At 37.5% G+C, this 27959-nt stretch overlaps 1 protein-coding gene across 30 annotated transcripts in view; it reads left to right on the top strand.

The window, feature by feature from the left end:
- Positions 1-27959, top strand: part of AOPEP (aminopeptidase O (putative)) — a 191473-nt gene that overhangs the window by 92952 nt on the left and 70562 nt on the right. For 19 of the 30 annotated variants that reach the window (XR_010468925.1, XR_010468924.1, XR_010468927.1 and 16 more), the window contains exons 11-14: positions 2125-2185; positions 14662-14682; positions 15388-15450; positions 16080-16163. Coding sequence is in view for 16 of the 30 variants with exons in the window: in XM_065045811.1 (XP_064901883.1) it covers positions 2125-2185; positions 14662-14682; positions 15388-15450; positions 16080-16163 (229 nt within the window). In the remaining 14 variants the exon portion in view is untranslated. Of the gene's footprint in view, positions 1-2124; positions 2186-14661; positions 14683-15387; positions 15451-16079; positions 16164-16354; positions 18193-18630; positions 24062-27959 lie in introns of those variants that run through there. The other 11 variants (XR_010468935.1, XM_065045815.1, XM_065045813.1 and 8 more) reach the window with 6 other exon arrangements.

Genomic DNA, 27959 nt, shown 5'->3' with positions numbered 1-27959 from the left:
TGGATATTTAGTAATTCATTTGAATGTCAAAGACTACCCCATTATAAGCATTGTATATGTGTTCAATTATATGTAGGAAATCAATTTACATAGGCATCAGAAATCTAGAATGGTAATTTCATGAAAATTCAGAACCCTGGCCATGTAGAAATGCTTCTGCCTGAGGGCTGCAATTATTTGAACAACATGATCAGAGGATTTTTTTTTTTTTCTGTGACAGTCTATAGTCTCCTAATGATAGAAGATATATTTTGACATTTCAGATTTAGTGACTGGCAAGATGTCTTTGTCTCTATGAGAATTATTCTCTCTTCTGGGACTTCTTAGGTCATCTCAGGCAGGCTGGTACACCAACTCTTACTTGTAAAGATACTGTTGAAGTAAAGCTTGGACCTAAATTGCATGAACTATCAAAATTATCAAAATTACCAGCAGTGAATAGACTAGTGCTGTTTCCACTTTACCCCTCCTTGGCCTACACCTTAAGATATGAGTGACCAAAAAATGAAGAAAACCACTAATAGAAAATGAAAGCATATATAAATGGCTTTATTTTCATTGTAATCTGAATGTTCTTTTCCTTTAATCCATAGCTTCATTTGATGTTCAGTATGGTGCTGCAGCCCATGTATGCAAGCATATCTTAAGTAGCTTAATGACAAACGGCAGCATTTGTAAGGCAAGACTTATGTTCAAGGCACTTGGGTGTCTAGTTTTTGCCTTTGTTACAAAATTCCTGTACATGTTGGACAAGCTTATTAAGACTAGATAGCTTATTTTTTGCATACACAGTTGAACAACCACTCAATGAAAAGCCAACTGACTCTCTATTTTGATCAGATCCTCCCAGCTCTAATTCACCTTGGCAGAATTTTATTCTGTTGTGTAGACCTGCTCATTTTAATGGACCTCCTTCAGAATAGTTTTTGGTGTGAATAGGGATGACACATCTCCCAGCAAAATGGTGCAGAGTGGATGTTATTGCTGTTAATTCTACCTCAAAGAATGCTAACACATAGTTCTGCTTGGAGACAGAAGGTAAATTTTTCATCTTGGATTCAATAAGGATAAGAATATCTAACCCAGTATATAAGCCATGTCTGAAAAAGTGCTGTTGTTACATGTATTAATATCAATAATTTTGGTTGTTCCAAATAAAACTAGCCAGGTTAAAAATTGTAACTATGATCAGTAAACACATAGAAATTTTTACTCTGTGAATGTGTACCAGGGTCATCCACTAACTTGGATTCATCCACTAACTTGGATTCATCCGCTGAGCTTGACTGCTTTTGAGAGTCTGTAAGTTCTCTAAGCCTTAGGTTTCCCATTTGCATGTCAGGCATAACAGTGATTGCTCTCCCTCCCATTGGCATATAGTGAAAGTTAATATTTAAAGATGTTTAAAAAACATTCAGTAAAAATGAGTGATGTATTCATTTTAAATCCTTATTAGTCACTGATACAGTCCATAAATAAACATCCGTTAGGGTCACACCAGAGCACAGATTTGTCAAGGGTTAGGGGAAAAAAAAAAAAAAGCTTATTTGTCATGTAATTCAAATAAAATTTGTTTTGGATTCCTTCTCTTCCTGCTTCAGAGCTTCTAAATGGCTGTTGTTGGTTATGGGTCTACATTACACTGCAAGTATTAGAATGAGTCTTACCATGCACAAGACCATGAACATCTATTCTGCTTCTTCAGAATATTCACTTTCATTGAGGGTTTACTGAAGTTCCTTTTTCAGTATTGGCACACTGCATGGACCGTGTGATTTTTTTTTTTTCTCTTAAAGAGAAAGTTCACTCAACAAGTACAACTCCTGTTCGTACTTTACATGTTTCATAAATGCAGTTTATCATCTTACATTTTCTCTGTCAATCTTCATAACCACTGTCTTTATCATGTGAGTTTTAAGCATACAAAAGCTGATCTGTTTTTAATTTGCTTATATCACCTCTGGTAGTATTATTAACTACAATAACAAGAATGTAGTACCACTGCAATACAACCAATACTTGGAATTCAGGGTGTTCCTCAGCTTCTAAAGGGTTAATTGTCATGTGGAAAAAATCGTATTTTTGTGTCTGTCTTCTAATTTTTTTTTTGTCTTTCCTTTTAAGATCTGGTTTAACTGTGGAAAGTATTGTTCAGAACTGGCTTGACACTTCTGGAATACCAAAGGTAAATACAAAATACCAGCTAACAGTTCTTTCTGGAGTCTTGCATTTCTCATTACATTATATGCTTTTTAAATCTTTACCTGAACTTACAACAGGTACGATTTTAAATAAACAGTTTGATGATGACCATTGTCTCAACAAACCTGCCAAATGGCACACCTTACAAAACTTATCCTCTTGCTTAATACTGTAGTTACATGGAAGTATGCTTTACAGTATAGTGGTGGACTCTGCTACACGTCAGGACCATTGTTCAGAGTTTTCAGTAGATGAAGTACTCGACAGCCATACTGACAGCAGTAACTAAATGTTAAATTATTTGCACTTTGATATTTTGTGAATATTGTGACTTGCTGAAGAATCTGCTGAATGGGTAACATATTTCATTGGTGTTCCAGCTCTGTTGCAGTTGAGACTAAGCATTATTTTCTACTTTTAATATTAAAAGATTTTCATATTAAGGTTTTAAGTCCTGTGAACTGAAAATGCTTAGTTGTGTCAATGCTATGTGAAGGCTCTGATTATTCATTTTGGTCCAAAACTGGTATTACCTGAAGAAAGATACCTCTGCATAAATATTCCTAAAAACAAGTTTTATTCAAAGTATGATTTTATTATACACTTGGGACTCAACTTCTAACTGGTTTCCCCTAAGATGGCATCCCCTAGGTTGCTTGGGACTTACCTTTCCTAGTGCTTGCATTTGTTTTGACTTCACATTAGCATTAAAGCAAACAAACAAAACCAAAAAACTTTTAAGAGTTAGAACAGTAAGTCCTGGTTCGTATGTGCAGAAGTGAAGGTACTCAGGCAGCAAGACGGAGGCTCTGAGGAGTAAGCATGTTTGCAGGTAGAATTGTCAAAACAGCTGGAGAGATCAAAACAATAAGCAATGGCCACTGAAGCTGCGTGTTACCCAAACAGTGGCTGAGCTCTTTTTTGGCAGGTGTGCGTGTCTGCTGATCTCTGTATGGGCTAGAAGGCTCTTAGGGAAGTTTTGCCATGAGATCAAAATGTTCAAAGGCTAATATTTGAATATGCTGTAACATCAAGGTGGAGGGTTTATTGTTTGTTTGCTTGTTGGTTTTTGTTGTTTGCTTGTTTGTTTGTTTTTCCCTGTAAAATTATTGCAGATAAAATGAGCTTTAATTGGAAAGGAGGAAAGGAAGGGACAATAAAGTATCATCATGCATCTTGATGTTCAGTCATTTCTTGAAAAAGGACCATGATTTTAATGCTTTGTTTTGACCAAGGTTTTCTTTCTGACACAAAATTCAATAGATTGTAGAACAGCTGCTTCAAGTGCAGGGGAGAAACTGATGTTGCACAGCTGTAGTTGTAAGACACTGAACTGGCTGTCTGAAATGAGAGAATTTTCTGGCATTTTACATACATGTATATCTTTGAGACTGTGCCTTATTAGTATCTCACAATCAACTCTAAAATCACAAATAAGGAAGAGAAGAGCAGACTAGAGAATTGAAAATTATTTTAATTAATGTGAAAACTGAGCTCTGTGTTCCTGAGTGTGTAATGTAAGTTGTTCAGAATAAATAGTGAGCAGTTTCATTATGCCCTGCAAGTATCTATTGGTTGTTTAAGCAAAACAGATAGCAAAAATATTTCCACATCCAGCAGACTGGATGTTAATCGTTGTAAATTTTCTTTAAAGACCACGGAGATTTCCCTGATAGTTTGGCTGCTTTGTAAAAACAATTTCAACAGGAATGGTGCTGATCTAGTATTGTTTCTTCTGAGAACCAGGATGCTGACCTCTTCGCTCTGTCTCTCTCTTCCCTCAGTAACCTTACCATCGTTGCCTTCAGCAGTTCTCAGTCTCTTGTGGAACTAGTTTCCACTTTATTGAAGGAACTGGATGTGTTGTCATTCAGTCAATAGGAAACCCTGTTTCATTCATTTGTTAAATCATTTGGGGAGCCCTTATTCATGAAATCAAGACTGCAGAGGTTGCTTATTAGCTCTCGATATGTTAGTATCTGTAATTGAAATATGGCTGTATTTACTGACTACAGAACTACAAATATACTTGTGTCCTGTACAGGAACTGATATTGAAACCCCCTTAAAAAGTATTATATTACCTTTATTTCAACAAACTATTAACTTGGCTAACATGACGGATCTGTGTGAAAAAGGCACACAGACTACCTTCTTGCATGCAGGTGAACTACTTGCATTGTATACAGCAGCCCAGGAACACCACCAAACTGATTTATTCTCTCTCACATGGGTTGCCAGGTGAAGTGGAGTAGGGTGTGTGAAGAGGAAGGTTTCCATCAGCTCCCTTGGGCCAGGTTTTGTGGCTGAGCCAGCAAGTCTGGCAGCGTGAGCAGCGCGACGTACTGAGCATCTGCTGCAGCTGAATACCGAGCAATTGAAAAGCCGCCGCTCACCACCCTTGTTTTACTGACTGCACTATGGAGTCCTGTAGCATAACAGTCAGTCACTCTTAATCCTGTCCCTCTTAGAGGGACAAAACACATTTCTTAGTGTCTTAGTAAATACCTATGAGGAATAACTTTATTGAGAATTTAACCATTTTAAATTTACAAGTACTATCTAAGGCCTCACTGCATTTGTAAAGTTCCTTACTGGAGAGACTGTCATCTGTAATGAGATTGGGAAACAGGCATTACGCTGGCCATTCTGAAAATCAAGTCAAAACATGGTTCTTTATATCTCTCTCATATGAGTATTTTTGTATTTTGTAGTGGCTGTGGTTATTTCCATGGCATCTTTCATTTCTGTGTTTCAGTAGGTTTTGCTCAGGAAATTCACATCATCCATTGACTATAAAGAAAATTCATCACTTGTGGTTCATTTGCAGCATTAGCTACCTAAGTGTTTTTTAGGAATTTTCTTCCATGGTTATATCCAAATGTATCACCTGTACACAACTGGTATTCCCTAACAGTGTCTAGCTTAAGTACACTTGAAGGGTATTTGTGCAGAAGATGGATGAGGGTAAATACTTTCCACTCCCCGGACTGCTGAAAAAATGTTATGTACAATCTTCCTTCCAGTGGAGGAATTAGGATTTTGTGTTCTTTACAGTCATATGGCACAGCATCTGTCTTAACTGAAGATCCTGTGCTCCTTTACCTGTGATTTGTTACATTTGCTACCTCAAATCCTGTCTCAAGCTCTGTCCAGGGAACCACATATATATGTGCTTGTAACTATTGAAACTTTAATATTTGTCAATCTATCTTACCATTTCATTATTGGAAAAATAATTTGATCTTTTCTCAATATTGTGCCAATTTCCTGGATCATGTATATACTACCAGTAATCAAGAATAACTTAACCTAAGGAGACATACTGATAAATAAACACAGAATTTGGCTTCTTGCCATGAAAAAAATAATCCTGCGTGCCTAGTTACACTTCCAAATTTGGTATTTTCTAAAGCATTGAAGGTTAATTTTATAAAGAAGGGTGTGTGGTAATGCTTGGCCAGTTCTTTGTTACGTGGAAGAGCGCCACAACACAGTGGTTTTCTTCAGGCTTGCTGTGCAGGAAGGGTTTTCTCACACACAAAACAATCAGGAACATCAGAGATGAAATGCAGGCATTTCTGAAATACAAGCTTTCATGAAGATTTTTTTTCTGGGAACACATCTTGGTTGTGTTAAAGAAGGTGAAGCATATTGCTTTGTTGAAAATAGCTTTTATCAAGTCAAGCAACCTTCAGCATGTACTTCTGTCTTAGAGGTGACTCACCAGGGGATTATAGCAACTTTTCATCATGTGCAAGTAGCAATGACTTAACACCACTAACTTTAGTCAATGAGTTAAGCTGCCAAGGAGGAGAATCAGAAGAACAAAACAGCATTTAAAGCTGGAAAACACCTATGAAATCACTTAAGTCCACTTCATCCCTGCTGCTGCTTTGTTCTCTTAAGTACAGTTTCTATTGTGTCTTTCAGACTATGTAATGTTTAATTAAAGACTAAAAGACCATATGCTTCTTGAGGAAGATTTTCTCAGTTCTGCACAGACTTGTCTTTGTGTTATATTGCCCACTTACTCCTATCTGAAGTTCTTATTCTACCCTATATAATTGATGTTTTAAAAATATGCTTAAAATCTTTCCCCATTTTGAACTCTGCTGTACACTGTTTAATTGAGAAGTAGACCAATAAACATTAGGTAGTCTCTGCATCTCATAAACTCCTATACATATTTTTTAAGCTCCTTCCAGTTTATCCACCTTTTTTTTTTTCTTTCTGTGAAATGACATTGTTTCATAACATATTATTATTTACTGGTAAACTTGCTCTCTTGAATGTTTATTGGGTGTGTATTTCATTTGGTACCTTGAGTGATGGAAACAATCTTCTTCAGATTCATTTTTGAGTGGAAAAACAAAAGAGTAGTTGGCCTGCTCCTTGATGATTTTTAGTTTCCAATAGATCCTCAGTGTAATCTACAAGTCTTATGTGATCACATAGCTGCAAGCAGTAAGATAAACACACTGAACATTCCCTCAAAATTAGGAAAAAATTGCTAGAGGTGATAGCACTGCTGTATTCTTCTCTTAGTCCATTTTGCTGCTTTATCCTATGAAAGCTTAATTCTTCTCCACTGTTCTACCTTAAATAGTATTTCTTGATGCAAGTAGGTACTGCCAACAGATATTTCAGAGTATGTACAGCTTATAGTGTGTATTGCGAGAATACTACTCCATGCTTTCTAATTCTCAATGATCATTGGAGTATGGTCTCCTGTTACAATACCAAGAATTTTGCCATTTAAAAAGAATTCATATTTTTCCCCTTTGCACTGGTCTTTGCTACTGTGGTAAAGAATTAGTTTAAGTTACATCTGCTAATGTTATTTGTAAATCATTTTTATTTCTGGAAAAAGACACTGTCAAAAGGAATCTTCCAGTAATGAATAGTCATTTATTCATAGTATTTCTACTTTTATTTGTATATGACTGGCTCTTGGATGGTCCTACTTGAAGAAGAAACGGATTGGAAAGGAAACTCATAGCAAAATTATTAAAAATTCTGAACTGAAATAGAATTTGTAAAGTGTTCTAAATCAATGCAAGTAACATTTCTGTGCTTTCATACATTTTAGGAAGATGTTACAGCAGCTCAACTACTTAATATGATGTCTGATAAGGCAATCTGTTGTTAAGAAGGTTCCTGGCTTTTGCCTCAGTTACAACCTTTATAGATTTCTTGACAAAATTACTAAGACAAAAATACAGATGAAGGGATAGCTCTACAAGAGAATGCATCGCATGGTAGCACTTTTGGTCAATTACTAACAAACCAATCACATTCTTTTTTTTTTTTTTTTTTAAGTGCTCTTACTAAATTTCTAAATTACCTTTAGCAGTTGTTCACCCAAGTTTTACAGGTGTAATAGAAAAGTTTCCAACAAAAAGAATCAAACTTATTGGATCATAGGTTGGATTTGTTGACATTTGATATTTCTTGTCATTGCTAGTCCTGCCTTATCTTGTAATTTTTCTGTCAGGTCATACATTATAACTGCATATTTGTGGGTGACAACATTGAGAAAGCAAATAAGTGAAATCCTTATTGTTTCTTGAGATACAGTAAATTTGAAGGCACTGGCAGTGAGAATGACCTGTTAAGTAGGAAAAATCTCATTCAAGGTTGTGATTTGGGGAAAACAATTGCGAAGGGGCTAGGAAGAGGCCAAATTTTCTTATTTAATGAAGTTTAACAAGTTGGTATTAAGTATTATTCACAAGAATAACACATAGCTACTTAAATACTTAAGTATGCTACTTTTTTTTTTTTAACCTGAACATGGAGACTTGTGTGTGTGTTTTAACATCAATGCAGAGGATACAACTGCCGATAGTTGAATTCTAGTTGTTGATACTTGAAAAAGAATCTGAAGAAAGCATAACTGCTGCTTTAAGATAAGTACTTATTATTGCATGGGGAAAGCACACTTTGAAGAATAGGTCCTTTACCTCAAGAAATATGGTATTGTTTTGATATCAGCAAACTTGCAGATTGGAAGATTAAAAGATCTTTCCAGGGTCCTTAAAAATTTAAATGAGCATAGGTCAACAATATAAATTGATTAGCGGATTCACTAACATGCACAGTAAGAAAAAAGGTTTTGAATATGAATTGTTAGTGCTGTGTTTTTCTGAAATTAGCAGTTGTACTGCCAACATTGCATTCCATTTTCTTAGAAGATGGAATTCTCAAAAATATAAAAATGTAATCAAGCAACATGTATAGTGCTGTAGTGTGCATAAATGTCAGATGAATCATGAAGAGAAACAAATCAAGACAGATTGCACAGACAGACTTTCTCTCTATGTCATCAACTCTTTGGAGGATGTTTTAGATGAAGACTATCCATGTGAAAGTCTTTCTAGACAGACTAAAGTATACGGAGAATATGATATTTTGTTTGGGGCAAACTAGATCAAATAAATTGTAAGGTCTGTTGTTATTTAAATAGATCCTGTGTTGATGTAAAGAAGGTTATTGGCATAAAATGGCCTCCTAATTTATTTATAATAGCTGTTCCTACAAATTGTACTTAAGATACTGCTAAATAAGATGCAACAGTGGTATATTCTTGTTTGTTGAATAGTTCAAAAATTCAAGAGAATTGCTTATATAAAATGATACATCATTAGATGTCAGTAAGGACCCAAATATATTTCAGAGCTCTTCAAGTTCAGGCATGGCTTAGAGTATTACAGTTTTGGAAGGTTTGGGATAAGTTTCTTCTGCATTGCTGATTTTAGAAGAAAAACACAGACAGTAAAGATCAAAATAGCATTGTTATGAAATCTTGTGTGATCACATTCTAAAATTGGAAAAAATTCTGCCTTAGTTTTGACACCCACATAATGCTGAGTAATTTGGTGTCTGGGTTCAATATATAGCTTAATTTTTAAATATTATATTTGAAAGTATTGGCCATAGCATTTCAGTACCTCTGTTCAAATTTCTAAAAGTGAAGTTTAAACCAGAGTTTTAGGAGTCTTAATTTAGCCATTAATAATCAGGAAAAAAAAAAGCTTTTGAGATTCTCAGCTTGGACTTGAGTCTGCATTAAGGCTGAGGAGGATACTTCACTGAATTCAGTTTTATGATCCACTAAAATATTGGGTTGCTTCTCCAGTCAAAAGCCAGATTTTCACAAACGTCTTTCTGTTTTTCTTCAGGCTGCGTTTCAGTATTGTATGTGTCCAGCTCAGATATACAGTAGTAGTACTAGTATAGTAAATTTGTGCGAGTAATAGCTTGTTCAAGAAGCTGAAGTGCATTTGAAACAAATGTTCAATTTCTGAAATAACTGTGGACTGAATTCCACTCATTTGTTCATTAGAAGCTCTTTTAAGTTTAATAAATCTCAAGCAGTCGTTCTGGTTCCCATTTCTATTAATTGCATTGCTGAACACAAAAGCTGTGTTATGTGCAGAATGACTGAGCTTATCCCTAGTAGAAAGAAGTTATGTTTGGCATCTAAAGAACAATAGCAGTTTGCTGCCTGGCTGATCAATGCTGGATCAAGTTCACATTCCCAAGCTTCCACTCTCCCACCTACATGTGCAGAGGGTGGAAACATAGAAGAGAGAGGGAGGACAGGTCCTCTTTTACACAAAAAATGTTGAACTGAGACTTTCCTAATAAGGACAAAGCTGGCATTGCACAGCATTAAACATTGATTTTAATCCATTGCTTGTAAAAACATCCCAAGAAAAGCACAGAATTTAGCAACCACTGCTTGTCACGTCAGTTGTGTAGGACTGTCCAGTATCCATGTTCAGGCAGGTTTTTCTTTGTTTTTCTCTGTAATTAAAAAACAAACAAGCAAAAAAAAGCCCCAACAACACAGGGCTTTCACACTCCTATGCAGTCTGCCAGCCAGTAACTATCCACTGCATACCAAGATCTTGGTGTTGGATGGAGCCAAAGTGAATTTTACAAAGGATTTTCTTATGTCAAAGAAACGTGAGCCATAGTTGTTCTCCTCTGGTTTCAAAATGTCTAGATTCAATTTACTTTTAAATTGACAGAATGCAGAGCTAACCTGAATCTGAGGTCTTATTTCCATACATAATTGTATTGAAAAATGTCATATCTTGTATATTCATGGAAAGGGCTGTCAAGCATTGGAACAGGCTGCCCAGGGAAGTGGTGGAGTCACCATCCCTGGAGGTGTTTAAAAGATGTGTAGATGTTGTGCTTAGCAACTTGTTTCAGTGCTGGACTTGACGGTGTTAGGTTTATGGTTGGATATGATGATCTTAAAAGTCTTTTCCACCCTAAATGATTCTATGATTATCTTTTAAATATTATCTTGCTACTTGTAGAGGAAGGTGCTATAATTTGCAGTCTGGAGTGCGTTGGAAGTTTGTAGCACACGGGAATACTTCTCAAGCATAAAGGCCTAAATATAAAAACAATAATCTACTTTTGCAGTTGCTCCAGAGAGACAACTGTATAGTAGTGAGAGCATCTGGCAAAATCAAGAGGAAAAAAAAGCATTTTAGCATACTCTAAAAATATTATTATAATATAGATAAATTATTGCAATATGACACATAATTAACATATCATTATATGTTACGTACTCTTATTCAGTAATAAGCATATTATGTAGAGAACCTGTGGTCACGTGGTCAGAGATACTTTCTCAGATTATGAATCTGATCTTGAACTAAATAGGTGGGTACAGTGATTTATCTTTAGCCAGGAACTTTTTCCACAAGGCAGGGTTGCTAATGTGGATATGAAGGATGTATTTGCATTACTCCTTTGAAAAAAATATTTCTGCCACAGTGCTTGAAAGTCATGTTGCAGTGTACTGAAAGTATATGCTCAAAGTTATTGTTTCAGCACGTTTTTGTCTCTTGGAGGTAGAGATCTTTTCAGGAAGGACAAGTTTGACTTGAACATCCTGTCTCTGTAGGGTTGTTACATTGAAGAATATCAGGCATACAATAGCACGCTGATCTGGAAAGAGCGTGTATACACCACCACAGAGGCTCTTGAAGGAATTAGAACATTTGAATTTATGGTATCAATATAAATTACCATATTTCCTAAAATACAGATCATGGCAGAACAACGTGATTTTCCGTTTCAGTGACTAAAGCTGTGCTTGTGAAAACTGCACAAAATAAGTTGGAGGACTTGGTACTCTTACAGGAGCACATTCTGGGCTGAATTTCTTTTTTTGGTTATTTTTGATCCGCCGCTGTTACACCGCTTCTTGCACAGCAGATGCACCAGCCATCCTGCCACTTTTAGTTGTAGCCCACTGCCCCCTTAGTCTATCTGCCACATTCTGATAACATTCGAACAGTGTTTTAAAATCCTTGCAATTGTTGCTCTTGCGGAATACAGTCAAATGTTTTGAGCTGTTATTAATCAGCTTGTGAGCTACTGGATAAATATACTTTTCAGTGTTTCCATTTTCTGAACCTGTTTACAAAAGATTGGAAGCGAGGTCTCTTTTGCTGAAGCAGTTTTCAGGTCACATAGGCTGTTCCGAGGGCACACAGTATTCTCAGTTTGCAAGTAAGTTAATTTTCCAGCTTAGACTAGTATTTTTTTTCCTGTAAATCTCCTGTGTGGTAGGAAAACAGTTACGTATCTTGCCTTTTTATCATAGTTCCTTTAAATTATCCTTTACTATCTTTATCCACAGCAGTGATGGCATCAGCCTTAAAAAGTAGGCAGTATCATTCTAGTACCTTAGAATGAAATTAGAGAGGCGTCCATTTATTGTTTTATGTCACAAGGAAAAGTGTAGAGGGGTACAAAATTGCAATTTGTAGACTGGTGAAGTTATCTGCACCTTTTAGGAGGAAACAAGACACGATGGTAAAATCTTTAGATTTTTCTGTATGCTTGCTGGTGGACACATAGTTCTGAATATATAGACGCAAGCGTATATATACGATGTAAAATTCAGTAATTTAGAGGAAAATAAAATCTCAAGGCATGACAGGCTGGAAAATGACTCAACCACATTAATTATCAATTTCCTCTGCTTTGCAGAAGCTCTTCTGAAACTAATTTACTGTAAATATTTCCATTCCTCCATTTTCAGTTTTTTCTTTTTGCCTTCCAGTATCTGAGGACTGCTGGCAAGCCAACAAAATGGGCACTAAATCAGTGTTCACGTTAGGTAAAACAACCCTCCTAGCTTATCAATATTGAATGTTTTAGCATGAGAGTAGCACAGACCAGCTGAAGTTACAGGCAACCTACGCAAAGTGCATGATTATAATTTTTCATTGAGTAGTGAAATAACATTAGTAGCCATCACAGTCTGAACCATTTTAAACCAGTTTCTGTTTCAATTTGAAATGAAACAGTTTTCTGTTGCACAAATATCCTGCGTATAGGCTATATATGCAATCCTGAAAGTTCATTGTATGTTGGACTGACTTGGAGAATAGTTGGTGTAAATCATTGCATAAGTTATTTACCGCAGTATTGGACCTCCGCGCCTCTATTTCAGAATTCAATTATGTTTAATCCTTCTGCTGGAAGAACGAAGGATCCTAGCATGCTTTGACATGCATAAATGCTTGTTTGGAACCTTAGTGGTGTTTACAACCTAAGTGTCACATAGGACAGCTCCACTAGCAGTTTCTGAAAGTCTTCCCAAGTAAAGAAGGACAAGAAGGATGGACTAATCTCTTAAATTTCTGTTATGAGGGGATTCAAGTATGACAGTCAGTGTCATGTGGACAGCAAACAGGGCTGTTGATGGAGCATGATGCAGTCATTCTTCCTTTAAGTTGGGTGTGCCATCACTCTTCTCTGTAGTGTAAGGAAGCTCCTCCTTTTGGAGTATGGAAGAATGCAGTAGGAGACCAAATGTTGTTAAAAATATTTTTTCTCCCTTTCTTCCCTTTCCGTCCTCCCGTCCTCTTTTCCACTTCCCCGTCTCTTTTCCATGCTCTCTCTCTCCCACTCCCAGTTTTCCCAGCAAAATTTCCTAATCTGGTCCTGAGCTCCATCTTACCGAAGCACCAATAAGCAGAGTTAACAGCTGAACGCACAGCTGGAGTGCTGTGACCACAGCTTGTTAGGCCCGACCTGCTGTTCTTCCCTTCCTCTGCAGGCTGCCTGCGTCGCCACGCCGGCTCTTACCTTACGCTGCAGTGCAATCATCTCACAGTATACAACTGCTCAAGTTGCGGTGTGCACAGCAGCAAAGCACTGGGGAACCACAGGTGTTGGCTCCATGAGGTATATTGCTGTTACAAAAAGTTGGTAACAATTCCTGTGGAGTTTCCTTCACTGCTGTGCAGCTGCTAACAGGAAAACAGGAGCTACCTCTGAGTTTTAACACACAGCGTGTTGGTGTGCTCAGGGATTTTCATCCCAAATCAGCCTCAGGGTCAATGTCTCATGTAATTTTTTTCCCCTAATTTTCTCCAAACATTTGACAGAAGAGGAGGTGTAATTCTTTAAAGGATTTAAAGTATAAATCTTCCATTGTTTCTATGACCCAGTCCTTCCCATAACTTCTGTGGGAATGCACAATCTAATCTGTTAACTGATCCAAGGAAATATTGTTTAGGTAGTTGCATTAATTTGTGTTTGCCATTAACATAATTTTTTGTTCATATTCTTGTTCGTTCTCTTTGAACTACGCTCTGTTGTTCTTTCTTCATTCAAATGCACACAGTTCAAGAGTCAATCTCCAGGAGCTTTCAGAATTACCATTTAGTAGAAAATCCGTTGTGGCTTTAGAAAACAAAAATACATTGTTGATACAGGTTTTAAAGTATACCTGTTGTGAGTGTGAAATAAACATCTATAGTAAGATTTTCTACTGTGATATCTCTATTAAAAAGTTTTTCTTTGTGTAATGCTTCATAGTGAATTTGCTTCTATTTAAAGCATTGAGTTTGATCTTGGCTTTGATCTAAAGCTTTTGATCTTGAAAGAAGGCAGTAAAACAAAAAGGGTAGGAGGGAGGTTTTCTTTTTTCAAGTGATAAAGTTAAAGCGGTACTGTCAAGATTTAGTGTCCACTAATTGTACCTACCTTTGTTTACTTATATGTGTTTGCAAAGTCCATCTAATTCTATATATGGGAAGATTTGCTCAAAGACATGCTTTAATGAGTCAGACTTTCTTTTGAAGTTTTCAGGGAATTGTCATATGTAGTGCAGAGTATAAAATGTTTTAAAATTACTGAAAATACCTTGCTAGCATTATTTTAACTCTACCAGGTATGATGCACGTAATAAAATCTTAACGTAAGAATTTCTAGTAGTCAAATTTTGCATGGCTGATGTTACTTGAGTCTCTCCCATCATGGTGGATGGAGTCTGAATATCCTTTTCCAGGGGTGCATAAACATCTGTTGAAGTCCCATGCCTAAATTTAATCACCTGCTCGCAGAGTAAAGCATTTCACTGAGGCCTCAGTAATACGAATAAAAAGCTGGTTTGGCTCTTGTTTTTCAGACGCATTTCAGACCCTCCAAGGTAATTTAGTACATGGATTCTCTAGATGTCAAGCAAGTATTGGAAATCTTGAAGCACTTAATGGGGATGATACTTTCTCTCTTGAACTGTCTCCATGAGGCTGTTCCTCTGTAAAGGCCTGTAACAGAGGGTCTTTATAGGAGGATTCATAGGAAAGCGTCTTTCACAGCGAGAGACCCGAAGGGAGAGCGCCCCTCTAAAAATTAGGCTCTAAACCCGTGACGAGCGCGCACGCAGAGGTTGGGAAGGGCCGGCCCTTCGGTCGGAGGGAGCCGGGCCCCGCTCCGCTCCGCTCCTCCAGGGCGCGGAGCGCCACTCCCGCGGGCAGGGGCCCCACGGGCACCCCGGGCAGTGCTGCAAGCGGCTCTCCGGCCGGGGGAGGCGCGGAAACCCCGGCGGGGCCGCCCCGGCGCCGGCCGGCCCTTACGTCTTTAAGGCAGGCTCCTCCTCTCCGCGGGGCTCTCGGGGGGCCGGAGCACGGAGGCGGGGGACCCCACGGAGGTGTTTCATTTCCTACCGAGAGCTGCGGTGTGCCGCCACCGAGCGCGGGGACGGCGGGACGGGATGGGACGGGGCGGGCGCGGCTCCGGGTGGCGCTGTGGCCGGGCCGGGGGGCGGCGGGGGCGGCGGAGTGGGCTCGGCGGAGAGCAGCGGTGATCCTCCGCGGACGAGCCCGCCTCAACGTGCGCTTTCTCCCCCGTGTAGCCTTTGCTGGAGGAGGGTGAGACGTGGGAGGAGTGTCAGCTCGTCCAGCAAGTGCGCGGCGAGGTGAGGGGAAAACCTTTCCTTAGTGCTACGTTGTCCCCCGCTTCTTTCCCTTGCATATCTGTTCCTTGAGCCTTCCACCTGATAGCCTCTTCCAACCCCGCCACGCTTTCACTTTAAAAAAGTAATCGCTCTTGTGTTAGGAGTAAAAATATTTATATGGGGTAAATAACCCGAGTATTATTACTGTATTAAATAATAACGACCTCCCCATCTAAATTTGGCATTGGTAGTCTGGAACAACATTTGAGTGGGTGGATGGAAATAAATTTCTTACTTGAAATAGAAAGTGTAAGGGATAAAGTGCAGGTATTTTTCCCAGGATTTTTGCACGCTGCCATGATAACTTTCCATTTTGCAGCATGGTCTGGCATCAAACACATTCTTTGTGCAAAAAAACCCGTACACTAAAAGCTCTAAGATGAACAACACTTCACACTTTGACCATGCACAAGTAACTAACCAGATTACCTAAAACCGTGTCATTCTAAATGAGAAAAGTGCTTTTCCTGTTTCCAGTGAAGCAATGGAAAAAATTGTCTTGAGTCTGTTTATAGCCACTTATTAATGCTGAATAGCTGTGCTCAGGTCATGTCGTCTTCCTAAAAAAGCACTATGGTTTTGAACTCCAGGTCACAAAATGGATTCAGACAAACCAGAGGATCAGAAAAAGTGGCAAAAAGAAAAGAAAACAAGATGAAGTAGTTTTCCAAAAGGTAAGGACTCCTTATGTGCGTTTGTGTAATGGGACAAAGGGCAACACATACAAAATGCTTTCTGATGACGCTCTCTTGAGCTCTATAGACACGTTCTTTACCTTCTTCAACAAGGTGATACTAAAAGGGTGTTACTGATAAAGTTTCAGTGTCATGCAGTTATGATGGAAAGAAATGAATAATCTTTTCAGATGTCCGTAATTTAGGAGGCAAATTTTCCCTATATTTGTATTTAACTGGAACATTCCAAGGAAGAAAGACTGCTTTCATCAGAGAAATCAACAGCACTTGAGAGCTTCTGACAGGACCTGCACCACTGTTTGGGAATTTTCAGATACTGGTAGCTGATAAACAGTTTTCATGGTGGATATTGGGACGATAATAGGTGTGATATGTACGTTGAAACACATGTTCTGACTATGCTCTTGGCTCTTCATTCAGAGAGTGAGTTTGAAAATCGTCTATTTGCAATATAGATTTCAGTTAGTGAAAACATGTCTGGATATTTTTAAAATTGCTACGGAGGATTTTAAAAACTGAATACAACACAAACTATTTTTAAACTGGTGATTTTTGATTTAGCTATTTTGAAACATTTGTTCTAGAATGTTGAGTCGGCCATTTAAATCACAATGTAGAGAAATAATTAGCTGACACTTCTACTAAGTAGCTGTTTTCTGTCCTTTGAAGGAAAAAAAAAGTGAATAAAGATGCATTTCCAGATGCATTATTAGGATTGTGCGTGTTTTTTTCTTTCTTTAGTTTTACAAACAGATCTATAATTATTTTCTTAAACCCGTTACCTTTAAAGGATTAAAATAGCAGTGTGTTGTTTTGCTGTTTCGGCAGTGCTTCTAGAATGCATGATGAATCATTGCTGTTTCTGTAGCCAAATTCTTGCTGATAGCGTGGCTGCCAGCTCCTGGGATGTGTTGCCTTAGTATGGGCATTGCAGTATATGACAAATGTCTACCAAGTGCATTGTTCTGTGTGGATGATTTACCAGCTCCATGGTGAGCTAAAAACCATCGAATAGCATCCTTTAATTCATTGCTACTTTTATTTTGTAACTGGAATACATCACTTGGGAAAGATGTTTGTGGTGTTGTACTTTAGAATGACATGATTTAAACAGAGAGAGCATGAACTTTTGCCCAAACGATTGCATTGCTGTTTATATTTCCGGATGTGAATGTTTTTTTCCTTGTATGTGTAGCACTTGTATTTACAATCATTCTATGTCAAGATGAAAAAGGATTTTTTTTAAGGTTAAAAATAGATCATTGTGAATTGTGAGCAAATTGCATTCATGGTACTCATAGCGCTAGTACAACGTACATTGTGCATACATTTTGAAGTAATTTTTAAATGGTACAGTCCCCTGCTACATCTTAGCAGTCAGCTTATAGGTACCTTGTGCTGTTATATCCTTCCTCATCTCTTCTTATAGGAGAAAGCTTCCTCAGTGCAAAACCCCTTTGTACTGATAAAATTCCATTTCTGTTGGAGGGGGGGTTTATTCTCTTACTGCTTCAGCGTTTGCAAGAGACAACTTCAGCATGTAGGGTTGCCATGTTAGAAGTGCAAAACCTAATGTGCAAACCTAAGTTATGCTGATGGCTTTTTTAAACAGTAACTCTTGAGTAAGGTCTGTGAGCAGAAATGTGAATTAAAATTGAAGGTAAGAAAGCACATTGTTGTAATATCTGTAAGTATTAATAATTATTGGGAGATTCAGTGCAGCAGTGCATTGGCAGGGTACTTAAGCCCACAGGAAGGAAACAGCGTAACAATAATCTTATGTTTGGTTGTGAAACCATTGACTAGGCATCGAGGGCAGGGTTCTTCATGTTCCTTAGAAGTTTGGTCATAGCAATGGTGACTTTTCCAATACACTTAGAGATGGGAGAAGAGAAGAGAAAAAGAGAGAGACCTCCCTGGTGCTGGCAGAGCTTTACTGTATTATTTGGCTTCAGCATTGGTTACAACCAGGTTTCCAACACGGATGTAGCAGTCAGCATGATGCCAAGTAAGTGTGGACAGTGCTAACCTCTGTTCCACTAGAATTCTTGATTTTTAGCTGTGTCTGTATTGTCTTGTAGCAGAAGTGGCACCATAACAGCAGTCTAAGTACTTCTTTGGGGATGAAGAAAGGAAAAAGCACATAATGGAAAAGTAAGGCACTGTTGAGGAAAGTAAGCAGAGGAGGGAAAAAAGACATGAAGTGGGAAGAGGGAGGTGAGAAGCAAAGCAGTAAGTTAACAGAGAAGTCAGAAAGCTGGTACCAGCTCATATCACAAGTGTATTTAAAACAAGGATACTGATGTATTTTGCTACATCTAGAAAACTGAGCTTTGCATTGATCTTGCTTATCCTTTCAAAACAAGCACTAACTTATTAAATGCAGCTTCTAAACTTTCATGTGCCTGTGCTGTCCGATTTTCCTCTATCATTTTTTTTCTTTATGATAGGAAGTCCTATTTGTAATACAAGACGGATGGCTTTGCTATACTGAGACACCGCCAAATCAAAGCAACTGCTTCTGCATCCAAGTACAAAATCTAGGACAGAGAGATAACTCTGTGTGGAATAAGTGAAACAGAATTGTGGAGGAAAGGTTGCTGACAACTACCGGGGAATTGCTTCTTGAAAAAAAGTTGCCTTCTAAACAGTTAAGTTTGTAGGAGCTGACTTTACATACGTGTATGTGTATTTAAAGAACACTGGAAGATACCGTGTGCTGGATCAGAACTGTGTAACTGGTAGCGTTGCTGGCGTGCAGGGGGCATTTGAACCGGTGGGGAAGCTTGTGTAGAAAGTTGTGGTGCTGCTCTCCAGTGTGGACCCGCACATGATGGATTACAGCAGAGTAACAAGTTCCATGGGTGAGAACGACTTCCTAGTCAAGTAACTAAAGATTCTTTTTGCTCTTTTTATCTCCTTTTTTTTTAATCTCTATTTTTGAGCCTCTTTTCCCTTTCAAACCTTCTTGCTGCTTTGTCTCTGTAGTGTTCTATTTTTTCTCAACAGCTTTTATTACAAGCTTTCCTGCTGTTTTTTTCACTCTTCTTTTATTTCTCCATTCTCCTTTGTCGCCTTCAGTCACCTTCAGAACTGTTCATTACTTTCTGTTCACTTTTCAGTTGCTTTTTCTGTTTCGTAAGTTATTGTTTGCTAACCCTGTTTTCTTTTAATAATGCCATATATATCCTCTTCTTATGTGCATGCATATACACAAGTTTAAACCCACTCACCCCTGGCATTTCTGCTCGTCATCCTTCCTATTCTTGTGCATTCATACTCCTCATTTAATCTTACGCAGTCTCTTCATCTTGTTATTTACCTGGTTGGCACATCTGGCAATCAGTATGTGTTTCAATACAGAATGTTGTTTATGTGAGAAAATTAGAGAAGGTAGAACAGACTTTGTAAATAATTGGTTGGCTAGAATTAGCATTGTTTTATTATGAAGAGTGTGATAGAAATGCTAAGTGTTGTTATAAGTTTTGTTGTTATACTGAACTGTGCCTTAAAAAAAAAAACAAACCTCCATTATCAATGCCAGTGCTGAGTGTTAGGCAGAAGAAAAGGATCTTTCACTCAGACAAGTGGAATTGTAAGCATGCAATCTGTATCCACTGTGGAGTTTGAGGGAAGACATACCTTTTTATTAGGACACTAATTCATTTTTATATGAAGTTTAGTGTTAAAACGTAAAAGCTGCTTTGAAAGTATTCCAGTGGCAGAAAAGGTGTCACTGTATGGGAAAGCTAGGGTACACAGTAGTTAGGTAGAGCATTGACAAATGTGTGTGTATATGTACGGGGTAAGGAATTCGCATGATTCATGCAAATTACCAAAATTGCATTTGTCTGTTACAGTTTCAGTGTGATACTATACTGAAACTTTAAGGAGTAATTCAACTTTTCCAGAATAATCTCTACTGCTTTCTCAGAAATACTGTTTTAATGTGTTTAAAGTTTGTCTGCTAGTTTACTGAAAATGTGATTGTCTTTGATTTTGTCTTTGATCTGTGGGTTGTTGCTATTGGTCATTCTTCTCACTCTAGAGATTTACAATTGCCAGTATTTAAGATCTGTTAATAATCCGAGCAAATATGACTTTGTTGAAATAGCTGTTAAGTTTCTAATAAAAAAAGAAAAACAAAATTAAAAAAGCGGTTGTGATATGTATGATTAACGCTAAATGCTATGACTGTTTGTCCTTTAACAGTGAATTCATCAGTGTAACTGAAACACAAGAAATGGATCTTGTAATTCATGAAAATGAGTTGTGATGTTATACTTCGAGTAGAAAATGTTTTGAAGTCTCAGCAAAAAATAGGTAGAAAAAAATACGATGTGGCAAAAGAGATCTTTTATTTGACTAGGGAATTTATTCAGAGTTATGTGCTTTGCTAATTTGGCCAAAGGAATATTAATAATATATTAAAATTACTTTAAAACTTTAATTACCATATATTTTTTCTCAAAAGGAATGTTTTCACTTGAATCCACCAAACTAAGAATCAAAGTAAGGATCAAATCTGAAATACATCTCTTGAGCTTGTACACTGTATAGTGCTTAACAACTTAAAGAAACATGGTAAGAAGCCCTAAAGCATTCTTCAGGGTGTTCAGTGGAGTTGTTTGCTGTACCAAGTTCTGTTAATCTCACAGAACTTTCTAGGAACCCTGTAAATGTGTTTGCCGGCCTTCACTGGTTCCAGAAAACGATTGCTTCCTTTGGCAAACAGGGATTTGGATAGGAAATTTATACTCGCTTCATGTACAAGAGCTGAGTTGCATTAAATGTAGTTAAGCTATCTGAGAAATAGAGACCATGATTTTAAACACTTTTCCCTTGAATACATGTGAATATAATTTTATGCCAATAAAACTAAACATTTTCAGCATTTAGTTTCAATCCCTGTAGAAAAATGTGTGTTTATGGGTTGTTTGGAAACTAATTGTACAGCTCCAAAAAACTATTAATTTTTAGGATAGTGCTGCTTCGAAGTTTACTTAGGAAACATTTAATAGGACAAGAAGAGACTATGTCTATGTGTAAAAAATACAAAAATTTGCATGGAATTTTTGTTCTAGCCATAATTTTTCTTTTAATTAGTCCAGTTCAGACCTCAGTACTGGCCGTATTTTATTTGCAGTAGTGTTTTGTCAAGATCTTAGTTCTGTTTTTAATAGCACCCATCTCTATTAGCAAGGAAGCGTTGTTGCATGGTATATTTCACATTGCATCTCCCAGATAGTTATTATTATTATGCTGTCAGAGGATGAATGTGCTTATTGGGCCACATATTTAGATCAATGAAGCAACTTACCGTTATGCATATGGTGATGCACCCACTCCCTTCCTTTCAGACTCTGAGATGACCATTTCTAAATTAGGAGAGCTCAGGCCAGCATGGCCATGTGTTGAAACAGTTTAAAGTTTACAGATAATTAGATCACTGTTAATTATAGCAGTCCAAGCCAGTGGCCGTCCTGTGCAGTGAACGATTCGGGTCACTTTAATGTAAAACACAAGGTTTGTGCAGAAGAAGGCAGTTTTCACAAAGAGGTTTTTTACTTTTGATTTGTAGGATGAATTAGTTATATGCCTGTGATGGAACACTGTTTGGCGATCAGTCTTGTTGGAGGCATTTTAATGAGGCAATGTTTGTGCATGTTGTATGATACTAACAAGGTGAATTACATTACTGGGATCTACTAATGCCACTACCATTTCAGTGTGCTGTTGTGTCTAGTTATAAAGCCCTATTTTTGGTGGTTGAAATGTGCACCTTTGTACCTTAGCTTACAAATACCTGTTGTCTTTAATAAAACAGGAAATGGAAAATGTGAAAATGGTTTTGTTCTTTCCAGAATAACAGAGAAACAGAAAGCATTTGGCCAGTGTTAACAGTTCTCAAATGTCTGCCCCCAGCAGTGTTTACGCAGCAAATTCTGAGCAGTGATGTAGGGAGTTTTGGGACCAGAAAGAAGTCTGTCCCTTCCGCGGCATTTGCAACTGGAGCAACTTAGTACATTTGGAAAAAGGTAGTATGCTGCACTCAAACACTCCATAAGTTTTCTTCTACAGAATTTCCTATGGATTTTTTAAAGCAGTTGAGAATCTACACTTGTGCATGACAGCTGAATAACCCGCATGATTTAAATGTCCCTAGGTTCTTCTTGATGTGATTGACTGTAATGACTCAAGGAGGTTTACTGGTCTGCTGGCTCAAGTGTGTGCTTTATTTCAGTCTTACATGTGTTTTATTTCAGTCTTACATTTATTATGCATTGTCAGAAATAGGCTTAACAATTTTTTGATGACCAGCCTTAGCCATTGTCCTCATTCTGTGTCTTTTTTTTCAGTTAAGATTATGTTCACATACTTTGTAGTAAAAGCACATGTATAGAAGTCTGTAAGTGTGGACATGGTTATTTAAATAAATATATGAGCAAGGCAAAGAAATATATGAGAAGGCAAAGGCTAGACTTTTTATAAAAACAATTTAAATGGTTTTGGTAGTTCTTAATCTGCTTTTTGATGGCCTTAGTACTAAAAGTAGTCATGAGCACAACTTACTGTCATCCTCTCCTCTCCTTCGAGCCCCCCTCTCAAGAAGTTGTTTAGAGCAAGAAGGTAGCTCATTGTTACAAGCAAATACATTCTTTCTTGCTTTAATTAAACAGACAGGACTGAATTTCTAAAGGTCTGTAAATTGTACTATACTCATTTGGTCTGTGCTGCATGTATTTTCTCATCTTTTCTTGTGGACACAAGTTGAATGACTACTCATAATTGTCTAGTTTCTCTCAGCAGACACTTCATTTCTAGGTTTTGTGAAACCTTTACCAACATTTGAAACTAGACTACAGTATGTCAACATTAGCATGATATTTATGCTCTATAAGTATATATAAATCTCTATATGTGGTATATAAATACAGAAAATATTTTTGATCTGCTGAGATAAGACACAAGGTGTCCAATATCTGTCATTTTATTGGGACTGCGGTCTCACCATGGATGAGTGAACAGAAAATGTTTTCCTTTTCTCTTTGCACTGTTAAGCTAAGTCGTTATTCTACAGTGAGCTCCACCTAGGCACTCTCCATATCTGAACAGCATTCCTGAAGCACAGGGTATTGATACTTAAATTTTCCATAGTTTTGATTCCGAAATGATTGCCAGTGACAATTTGCTTAATAAAGAAGGTACAAGAATTTTGTTGTCCACCTGTGCTATAACTGTGTTGTAGTTAACAATCATTTTTCGAGAAAAGCTTTTGTTTTTATCCAGAAAAATTGCCAATGGAAAAGAAGCTTAGGTGATTATGTTGTTCTGTATGTGTCTTTCTCCCTTCTCTGCCTTTAATTTAGGCATCATTGGGCATTTTCAATGAAACCTTAGTGCTCTAAATCTGCCATGTTCCTACAAGATGCTGTGTGGCAGGCCCACGTAAACGCAATGCAGAAGCGTCAGCTCCATCGTTTCTGGGAATCCTGACAGATGCATGAGGGGTCGATGTTATGACTGTCCCAACCACGGGAAACAGTTTTGTGGACACTTTGAGACTACGAGGCAGTTTGTTCGTGAGACACAAGTTCCTAAGAAATTGAATTAAATTACTTCTGCTTCTCACAGAATTTAATGTTTTGGTTTTATGAACTGTATCCTATGTACTCTTCTGGTCGCATGCTCCAAATGTGATGAACACCCTCATAATTAATTTGCCATGCAGTTAGTTTCCTTCTTCACTCCTAACACAAATACCTGAGGAAAAAGGGGCTTAAGACTTAGGTTGGAAGACTGATGAGTCTTTCGCTTATGGTCTCTCATCTGTATTGCAAAAGGAAATGAAATAAAGCTAAAGAGCATTAAATGTTTCCATGTTCAAGATCCTGTTTATTTCAAAGAAAAGATGACCAGCTGAGTGCCAATTTTGTAATAACTATGGTTGTCTTGTTTAAATTTGAGAGATTACTCTGTGTTTTGGCTGTACTTCTGATGAATTCAGTGAAGCTACTCATATATTTAAGCGCTTTGTTCAACCAGGCCTTAGTCATTCGTCCTCAAGATAGTCTTTCCAAGTGACCACTTTTCTGATTGAAGAGGAGATTTGACATCTCCTGATTGCTCAGAGTGCTTTTTACTGGGAGGTAATGGTGTGATTTATACATCTTATCTATCTATCTATCTATCTGTCTATCTATCTATCTATCTATCTATCTATCTATGCTTTTCTTTGAAAAATTGCATGCTTGTTTATCAGCACAGGGAAGGAAACATATGACAACAAAAGGCTTTTCTGTATTGCATGCATTTCTCCTAATTTTAGAGCAGCTCAAAGTTGCAGGATTGAGTTGTATAAAAGTAGCTGAGAGATTCTGGTAATCTCAGAACATAATACCTAGTAGTATGAAGACACAGTTTTAATCCAACTGCTTTTTACAGTGTGTTCTACAATTGCAAAGTGGTGGGGCTTCTTTGGTTGGTTTTTGTTTGTTTGTTTTGTTTTAGGTGGGGTTTTTTTAATATATATATATATAAGGACCTCACTATAATTTCATCAGATACCTCAAAAACATGTAACCTGTCTCTTAAAATTCTCTGTCCTTCACAATTGAAATTAGAATGTTTTTCTTGATTTTACAGATGATAAGTGAAGGCATGGAGATGGTTAGGTAGCTTGTCCAAAGACACTAAGAAAATTGAGCAGTGCAAGGAAATGGTCTGAAATGTTCAAGTTTGGAGTCCTAACACAAACCTTCACCTGAGGACTCTCTATGTTATAAAAACGAAAGAATTCAGCCACACACTTTTTCATGAAGCAATCAGTGCTCTGTGTGCCAAAGTGCGGACCAATTGGTGACGTTTTAACCTGTAGTAGAGATGGGAAGAGAAGCGAGCGCTGTGACTTCATCTCCCCAGTAATGCTGTGAAAGGGCCAGTGCATGTAGCAGCGTAACTGGAAAGATGAACTTGAGCATGGGAGGGTTAGTTTTATCAATGTTTATATTGCAATAGAAGATAATTTGTAGTAATGAATCGAGGCTATGGGTAGTGGTTTCTGATTGTAAGTATCAAAGATAAGTGTTGGCTTTTACTGTATTTTAAAGGATTATAATTTAAAGGACAACTATTTACATTTTTCTCTTTGAATGCCTCAATGAATGTATGCAGTCCTATAACTTCTATTACAAAGGGAGGGTAGAATAATTAATAAAAGCTTGCTAAAGCATGTTTTTTTCAGTGCAAATAGTTTTGAATATGTGGTATGATAGGGCATTTGGGGCCTTATACTTGGTTGAGAAGCCAGAAATGTGCCTGTGTGCTGTGTGTGCACAGCGTAGAAAGAGGTATGATGGACAAATCTGCTCCTGTCTTGTTAAGCTGGAAGTATTGAAGAGCTGCACCTATGATAAATAACAACTGCATACATAGTTCTTTACTATAGTTATCTTAATGATGTGTGTTGCTTCGCATCTATCAGAAGTACAGCATTAAGTGTCTTGTGTGAATGTCCTGTGTAGTGGTCTAGCCTGGTGGTATGAAGTGGCATGTAAGTAAATGTTTAATTAGCTACATTTATTTAAAAGTATCTGGTCAGACTGTCAGATTCTTGTATGGTTTGTCAGCAACACAGGTATTATTCTGAAAAAAAAACCATTTTGTACCTCCTGGGTTTATTTAATATCTTGCACTTGTTTTTAATCAGTTAAAGCTTGCGAATGTCCTATATAGGAATTTGTTTGAAGTGTTTTTTAAAAAGGGAGATTGTGTAATATGAATGACCTAGATGGCGTGTAGACACCAGGTCTTTTCGTTTGTTTTCTCTTGTCCAGAGCATTGAGACAGGAAGCATTCTTAGAATTATTTTTAGATTTCTAAAAGTCAACCTTGATTTCCTCATGTAACACTAATCCTTTGGCTAACCCTGAAAGCAATATTGTTTACTCTTCCATGGTGCCATATGCTTGCGATTTTTTGCTTTATTTTGGGTGCCTGTGTTTTTTTTAAGAAAGTACTCAAACTTTCATTTATATTGGATTGTAATACTTGAACTTTTTGAGCATAGAAGAAAGTGCTCCCTGTTGTATCCGTTATTATTCTCACTGTGGGTCTAAATCTGGCCCAGCAAGGGTTTTGATTTATTGAAGTCTAGTGAGATGATAATGTCTAAAAGATCACTTTCTTGCTCTATAATTGTGTTGTCTTTATGTCATCACATCTGTTGTGACAGAAAGGTGGCTGAGAAATTAGGAGTTAGGAATTCTAGTTTTCTTGGTAGTTTATATTCTGCTTGTTTTCCATCTTAGCATTCAGCTGAGAAGTGAGCTATATGTCCCAAAACTTCTTTACACCTAGGTCATGGTGCTGCTGCTGCTGCTTTAGTTGATGCGTCCCTCTTTTTAAACTGAAAAGAAATCGGGTGCATCAGTGTGTTTCTATTTTTCCTCACCGTTCAAGTCTGGGAAACTTCAACAGAAGTGTTGTCTTAAACATGCCTAGGCTGCAGATTTACTGAAACTAATGATCCCTTCTTGTCCCCCACAAATTAGCTGTGCTATGTAGAGTGGGTAAGGGGTTTCAAGTTCTGCATCTTTGTAATGTAAAAATATACGTACCTAAGTGTTTTGTTACAAGTTAATATTTGTAAAACACACTGAGGCTGGTAGATGTAGTGACTGTTAGAGTTCAGGGAGTTCCTTTGTGGTTGCTGGTGTCAGAGCAATGACTTATGATTTCAAGTAAGGGAACTGATATGTCAGTTGTTCTTTGTGCTAGACATGGGCTTTTCAGTATTTTACCTGTATTTGTCTTGCAATACAACTTGATGTGTCCAAATCATATGCTAGCCAGTGTTCAACTGTGTTCTTTTCATCAATAAAAAAACAGTGTTTTTCAGCTCATCTCTTCCTGAGTAATCTTCATCTGAATGTTTTTATTACCCTGAAACCTTAGAATAAGACGAATTATTGAAGTGTTGTAAAAATGTCTCTTCATGACAGAATATAAATCCCTTGTGACTCATCACATCATCTGTGGAGAAGAGTTACTTTAAAGACTATTGTGCGAATTTTACTTGGCCATAAAATTGCAAATATCTGTTAAAGTTTATGAAAACCTGATTATGGACATGGAAACGTGAACACTGGATTATTCACCTACAGATTATAGCTCAATATTAATTACACAGAAGAAAAACTGGAGAGAAATTGGATCAATATATGATCACTTTTATTATTGTTGATTCTATTCACCATTTTTATAAATCTGTAAGTCACAAATTGGGAGGTAACCAAGAGATTAACTGTTACCAACACAAACAATACCCTTGACATTTTATAATGCTCATTGCTACTCATGTCTTGGCTGAGGAGATCTAGGTAGGCATGGGAAAGGAATTGTAGAAGGAGGGTTGAAGCTCGAGGTTTTCTCTTTGTGTTCCCCTACCCTAGCCAGTACCTGCATTTTACACCAAAGAGGTTTCTGTTCCCCTGTGGTATATTACAAATAGCCCCACTGTTGGCTTGTAAAACACTCCAAAACTAGACATGCAACTGAAGCTGCTTGAAGTTACAGATAAGGAGAATTTAGCTACTTAATTATGTTTCATTTGCGTTTAATCTTAGGAGTTGGGGGGATAGGAATGAAAAGATATATGGAGGTAATGTTAAGTTAAAGATCCCCTTACAAGGATATCCTTCATCGTCGGGATGCTAGCATATAGTGCAAATGTATGGTTGGTTGTGTTGTTTGGTTTGGTTTGTTTTTTTCCAG

The sequence above is a fragment of the Columba livia genome, chromosome Z, assembly GCF_036013475.1.
Source record: "Columba livia isolate bColLiv1 breed racing homer chromosome Z, bColLiv1.pat.W.v2, whole genome shotgun sequence".
Taxonomy (NCBI): Eukaryota; Metazoa; Chordata; class Aves; order Columbiformes; family Columbidae; genus Columba; species Columba livia.
The sequence above is the reverse complement of the archived record's forward strand: the minus strand, read 5'-3'. Positions and strand labels throughout refer to the sequence as shown.